The sequence below is a fragment of the Austrofundulus limnaeus genome, unplaced genomic scaffold (genome assembly GCF_001266775.1).
Source record: "Austrofundulus limnaeus strain Quisiro unplaced genomic scaffold, Austrofundulus_limnaeus-1.0 Scaffold264, whole genome shotgun sequence".
Taxonomy (NCBI): Eukaryota; Metazoa; Chordata; class Actinopteri; order Cyprinodontiformes; family Rivulidae; genus Austrofundulus; species Austrofundulus limnaeus.
The window spans coordinates 581556-588396 of NW_013952666.1; the positions used below are offsets into that span (position 1 = coordinate 581556).

Consider the following 6841-nt stretch of genomic DNA (forward strand, 5'->3'; position numbering starts at 1 on the left):
TTTGGGAACCAAAGTGCAGTGGTTCCCAAACTTTTCAGCTTTTGACCCACAAAATAACAGTAGCAGAGACCTGTGCCAACAACTTTTTTTTGGATGGTAAACAATTGCATCAGGTCAACTAAACAAGGGCATAGTAACAATATTTTTTATACTACATTTATCCATTTTAATTATACTAACCTCACTCCTTTGTAACAACTAAGGAAAAAATGTGATTAATTCAGAAAAAAATTTCAGGACCCCACCTTGATGTTTTGGGACCCCACTTTGGGTCCCGACCCCAACCTTGGGAAACACTACCATAGAGTGTTAACGAGCTATAGTGTTAAATACTTTTACTCGATTCATTCTTGATTTTGACACTAAAATGAGTAAAATTAACTCTGAAAGGTTTACACTGGCTATAGAGTACAGTTTACACTAATTTTGAGTGAGACCAAATGTTATATGAAACAGAGTTAAATTCAACTCTGTGTGTGTTAAAATTACACTTTGTTTTTTACTGTGTACTTTGAACACAAACTGTTGCTGAACCTAGACCTGACCAACTGCAGCAACCCCACATCATAGACCTTAGATCCAGGTGGGGATTTTTTTTTTTTTTTTTTTTTGGCCAGGCAGCATAAAATCAAAGCCAGCTGAAAGAAGATGCAGGATGAGCTATAGAAACAAACAAGATATAGGAACAAAAACGCTTTAGGAACGAACAAACAAGCTAAGGAATAAACAAACAAACAAACAAGCTATAACAACAAATAAACTATGGGCACAAACAAGATAAAAGAAGGCACAAGCTATAGGAACAAATAAGCTATTGGATTAAGCTGCCTGAACATTACTCAAAAATGAGACTCCAAATAACAGCAAGATAAGTTTTCCCACACTGATGAAACAAACATGCCAAAAAAGGACAAAAAAAATAAAATAAAACATTTATAACATCAGGAACATCAACAATATTTACAACAAGAACATTTTAACTTGTTTGTCTCAAAAATAAAACCTCAGACGTCTCAAACGAGGTCATAAACTCTTCTCATGTCAGCATTTTAGTTCCTTCTGCTGCTTATTTTTCTCCATTCACTGAAAGGAGCTTTAAAGGATTGTTGGTTTCTTCTGTTTTCTAACTTTCACATTAAAACATGTGGAAACACGAGGAACTTGTTTCATGGATTGCTTCTCTTTTCCCCCGCGACACTTTGCAGCTCAGACTGAAGCCACATGAAAGAGCTGCAGACAGAAACAAAAAGAGACTCTAACCACGACAAACATCAGCTCCAAGTTCTGTTCTGGTTCCAAACAAATACACGTTTTCTTTTTTTTTTAATGCCATCAAACTAAATCCCAAATTTTCTCTTTGAGACTGCTCAGTTCTGGAAAAGTCCAATCTTTACGTTTCCTGAGACAGACTGTGACATTTTGTCCTTGTTAAAGTTGTACAGGCATCAGGTTTGAGCTCCACAGAGGAAAAGTTTGGATTAATTTGCTGATTGTCCAGGTTTTAAATCAGACATCTGCTCCATTCTTCACAGAACAATGTTAAACTTTGAAAGTAATCGTTTTTAATCCCACAAGCTTTATTTTCTGTCTATTTCAGCTGAAAGTCTTGCTTTGCTTCTGTAGTTCTTTATTTCTTCTAGAAGTTTCACTAATCAAACTACTTCTGTGGACTTTGTGCTAATTGAGTCATTACTATTTTAGCACATTCAGCTCATGCAGGAGATGGGTGCTTTGACTTTTGGTTTTTATAACTATAGTTTTCATAGTACTTACCTTTATTTTTAAAATAGTATATCAAGGTCTCTTCTATTCTTTAAAAAGTTATCCTTAGCTATTGGATTTGTTGTTTTCGTGTTTTAAATATAGAGCTAGCCTTATTTTATTTTTAGCTTTTAGCTTATTCTGCTACTGTTAGCTTTAAGATGTGTTTGATACATTTAACTTTTAGTTACCGTTCGATTATTTTATCTTTTAGCTATAGTTTAGCAAATTTTAGCTACATTTTTGCTATATTTGGCTATTGATCTGCTGCTCTTAAGTTTAGGCTGTTGTTCTACTGCTTTCAGCAACTTTGTGTAACTGATACATTTTAATGTTCTTTAATACTATTCTGCTGCATTAAGCTAATATTTAGCTGGTTTTAGCTGTTATTTTTTCTGCATTAAGTTTTTAAATAGTGTTCTGCTCATTCAGCTTGTTTTAACTGAAATAACTCATTTTTACAATCTTCAGTAAAACTATACAGCGGGTAAAATAAGTATTGAACACGTCACCATTTTTCTCAGTAAATATATTACTAGAGGTGCTAATGACATGAAATTTTCACCAGATGTCGGTAACAACCCAAGTGATCCATAAATACAAAGAAATCAAACCATAAATGTCCAGAAATTAAGTTATTTGTAATAATGTGGAATGGCACAGGGAAAAAGTATTGAAAACATGAAGAAAGGGAGGTGTAAAAAGGCATGGAAAGGCAAGACACCAGCTGAACTCTCTCAGTAATTAGAAAGCAAGCCAACCCCTTGCCAGTGCAAGTCAATATCAGCTGGTTCAGTCCCAAATGATGGCCAGGTATCACACAAGAACCATCTGATGATGGGTAAAAGTAAAGAGCTCTCTCAAGACCTTCACAACCTTATTGTTGCAAAGCATAATGATGGCATCGGTTACAGAAGAATGTCTAAACTTCTGAAGGTTCCAGTGAGCACTGTTGGGGCCATAATTCAGAAGTGGAAAGAACATTATTTCACCATAAACCGACCACGACCAGGTGCTCCTCACAAGATTTCTGACAGAGGAGTGAAAAGAATTATCAGAAGAGTTGTCCAAGAGCCAAGGACCACTTGTGGAGAGCTTCAGAAAGACCTGGAATTAGCAGGTACGATTGTTTCAAAGAAAATAATAAGTAATGCACTGAACCACCATGGCCTGTATGCACGCTCACCACGCAAGACTCCACTGCTGAAGAAACAGCATGTTGAAGCTCCTTTAAAGTTTGCTGCACAACATTTAAACAAGCTTGTGTAATACTGGGAGAATATAGTCTGGTCAGATGAGACCAACATTGAACTGTTTGGATGCCAGAATACACATCATGTTTGGAGGTCAAATGGCACTGCACATCAGCCCAAAAACACCATACCAACAGTGAAGTTTGGAGGTGGGAACATCATGGTGTGGGGCTGTTTTTCAGCATGTGGTACTGGCAAACTTCAAATAATTGAAGGAAGGATGAGTGGAAAAATGTACAGAGACATTCTTGATAAAAATCTGCTTCCATCTACCAGGATGATGAAGATGAAACGTGGCTGGACATTTCAGCAAGACAATGAGCCCAAACACAAAGCCAAGGAAACTCTCAGTTGGTTTCAGAGAAAGAAACTAAAGCTGCTGGAATGGCCCAGCCAATCACCTGACCTGAATCCAACAGAAAATCTATGGAAAGAACTAAAGATCAGAGTTCATAGAAGAGGTCCATGAAACCTTCAAGATTTGAAGACTGTTTGTGTGGAAGAATGGGCCAAAAATCACACCTGAGCAATGCATGCCACTAGTTTCTCCATACAGGAGGCGTCTTGAAGCTGTCATTGACAACAAAGGCTTTTGTACAAAGTATTAGATAAATTTCAGTAAGTGTGTTCAATACTTTTTCCTTGTGCCATTCCACATTATTACAAGTAACTTCATTTCTAGACATTTATGGTTTGATTTCTTTGTATGTATGGATCACTTGGGTTGTTACCAACATCTGGTGAAAATTTCATGTCATTAGCACCTCTAGTAATATATTTACTGAGAAAAATGGTGACGTGTTCAATACTTATTTTACCTGCTGTATATGAGGTCAACCCTGATCCTCGTGACATGTTTAAATGTTTTTCTGCTTCAACACACTTGACTAAAATGACTGAGTGATTGACAGTCTTGAAGACATTCTGATTATTTAAAGTCAAAGCAGGGAAACAGCTAAAACACGCAGGATGGAGGGTCACGGAGAACATGTTTGATGACCTCTGGTTTACATCTTTCCTCCTGTTGATTTCTTTCCTGTTTTTTTTTTTCAGCTGGTCGTCTGAACATGAAGGTTCGGATCAACGCCACCGGCGACACCATCGTCATGAAGTTTGTGCGCCCGAGTTCAGACGTAAAGCTGGAGGGCTACATCCTGGGATACGGCAGCAGCATGTTCTCCAAACAGTTCATCCAGCTGCCTGAGAACGGACAGCCGTACCAGACCGAGCTGGGTAAGAAGTTCTACAGAACCTCATGGGAACAGGAAAGTCTTTGCTAATGTCCAGACTTCTCCATCGTGGGAAACAAAGCAGAACACGAGACGTTCTGAGTCTCACAGAACCAGCAGCAGGTGGTTCTGATCCTTTTTTTAGAACCGCTGCCAAAAACTCAGATCCTATTTTGATGAAAAGTGAAACCCCCGAGTGAGGGGGATTATTAGATCCAGACCTGAATCCTGGATCAGGTTCTCTTCGAACAGCAGGATGTGGGTTTCCTGTGAGGTTCTGAGGATATTATGTTGGTCTTCATGTTTTTTAAGACTATTTTTGAACTTTCCTGTAAGTCCTGAAAATTGTGAAAATTGATTTGATTCTATTTTTGATTAAAAAGATAAACTTTGTTTCTTGAAACAACAAAACCGATCAGTTTCAGACCCATCTGAGTGATACCACTTTAATTTCCTTATATTTGCTGAAACAGATTATTGTCCGCTAGCAACAGGCATGCAATAATGTAATAGCCTGTTTGTTTTTGTGTCTGTTAGCAAAATATCTGATGAACCACAGGGTGGATTGGATGTTCCTCTGCTAGGTTTTGGTGTCAGTTTGATTCCACAGCTAATCAACCTCTGAAAACATAAAAAACCCTCTGATTTAGTTAGTTTTTTAGATGGTGAACAATAATTTGGTGTGTTTTAGCTGAGAGTCTCATTGTACAAGATCTTTGCTTTAAATGTTGTCATAAAGTTAACTGGTATTATGCGTTTATATAAGGATTTTTTGATCTTTAAAGTATGTTTGAAAAAACTAAAATGGTGTAATTTCTTTCATATCTGGCAGGCATTTGTTTTTTTTTAAATATTTTTCCCATTCTCCTCTTATAAAAAATGGACAAACTTCATCGGTTGAAATTGTTCTTAAAATATTTTGTACGGATCTGTTTTTAGTTGTAGAAAAAAAATACATTTAAACACTAAAAACCCAGAGGCAAAATAATCAAACACAGATCAGATAAATTAGCAAGAATCCAAACAAACCCTCGCGCTGTCTTTGTGGGGTCCATATGACCCCACTCATGTTTGGTGTGGTGGTGGGGTCCTCCTGACCCCCCACCTGATTAAGCGTGGTTGGAGGGGCAAAGCAGGGTTGTTATGGGGTCATTACGTGGTGTTTGTGGGTGGCCTGGCTGGCTCCCCAACTGGCAGCCATGACTTTTACTTTCTAGCTTTGTTAGCACGTCGCAATAATTCAGAATGAATCCAGACTCTGTGTCAGACACGTTCAGGTGCTGCTGGGATAATCGGATGTCTGCGTAAGGTTTCCTCTCCGCAGATAAACGAGTCCCAGGTGACGAATTATAATCTCATCTGAACAGTTGGTTTTCAGGAGGACGTCCACTGGGAGACATTTCCCTCAATGTCTCGTGTCCACCTGTGAAGTAAAGGATGGGTTTTAAAGACTTTTTGCTGCGTTTCTTTCGTCAGCCGAGTATCATCCATCACCGCCGCAGTGTTGACTCTTTAAATCCCCCGCTGTCGGTGGTTTCTGGGCTTTCGATGTTTTTAACCACATGAGACACAGATGTGGCTTCAGGGACACTCTGCTGTTTCCTCTGAGGGGAAACCATGATTTTATTGGACTTTAGTGGGAAAGAAAGGCTTCATAACTTCTTAAAACATGCAGAGTTTGAATTATTACACAAAAAAACAGAGAATATGCTCTTGCTGTAAATAAATCAGAGCCAACATTTCTGGTCTGGATTATTGATTGAAACTCCGTATATATGGGACGGTGTGTTCAGATTAACTCTGTCTGATCATAAATTCATAGCTGAAGACTAAAAGATTAAAAAAAAGAACCTGCAGAAGGAGATGTGTATGTGGCCAAAACCAAATCTGGATAATAATAAAATGAAATCATGGAAAGCTGTCAGTCTGGACTAACACAAGATGAAGAAGAAAAGCAGGAGCTGTTTGATTTGGATGGAAATCAGAAGCCGTGAGCCGTTTCATGTGTCCAAACTGTTGTCTTTTAAACAGAAAAACCTTTGTCTATAATGGTTCCCATCTGTCCATCTGTGAGGGACACAATACCCCGCCAGGACATCGTCACTATAGCTGCGTATTTCCACCGACACAGTTCAGCATTCCTCGCGTGTTTCTGCTACTTTGAGCCCCAACAGGACGAGTGTCAGACTCTGGTAAACATCAGCTATAAAAATACTGTATTAAATCACTTATTGTTGATTTAAACAAAGTTTCATGTAATTTTATAGAAATTTGTGACTCTGATCATAGACATGTGAATGAGTATTGTCTCATTAACCAGCAGCAGAGCGATTTACACTCAAAGATTAAAGTTTCTCTGCATGCACTGAAAAAACAAACTTTTGGGTGTAGTAACATTTATTTAATTATTCTTTTAAATTTTACAAAAAAATATCAAAATCTCTAAACTACTAGAATTTACTAAATAAGCAATACACATTATATTATATATCAATATTAATGTACAAAAAAGTAAATGCTAATATTATTTTACCAGTAATATTTAAGTACTTTTTCTGGACGGCACATAAACAAGAATATATTAAGTAACTTCTACTG

General features: G+C 37.6%; 1 protein-coding gene across 5 annotated transcripts in view; it reads left to right on the top strand.

The window, feature by feature from the left end:
• The window catches only part of LOC106526195 (target of Nesh-SH3), a 69474-nt gene that overhangs the window by 18349 nt on the left and 44284 nt on the right, over nucleotides 1–6841 (top strand). For all 5 annotated transcript variants that reach the window (XM_014020722.1, XM_014020721.1, XM_014020724.1 and 2 more), the window contains exon 2: nucleotides 4068–4247. In XM_014020722.1, coding sequence (XP_013876176.1) covers nucleotides 4068–4247 — 180 coding nt within the window. The remainder of the gene's footprint in view (nucleotides 1–4067; nucleotides 4248–6841) is intronic.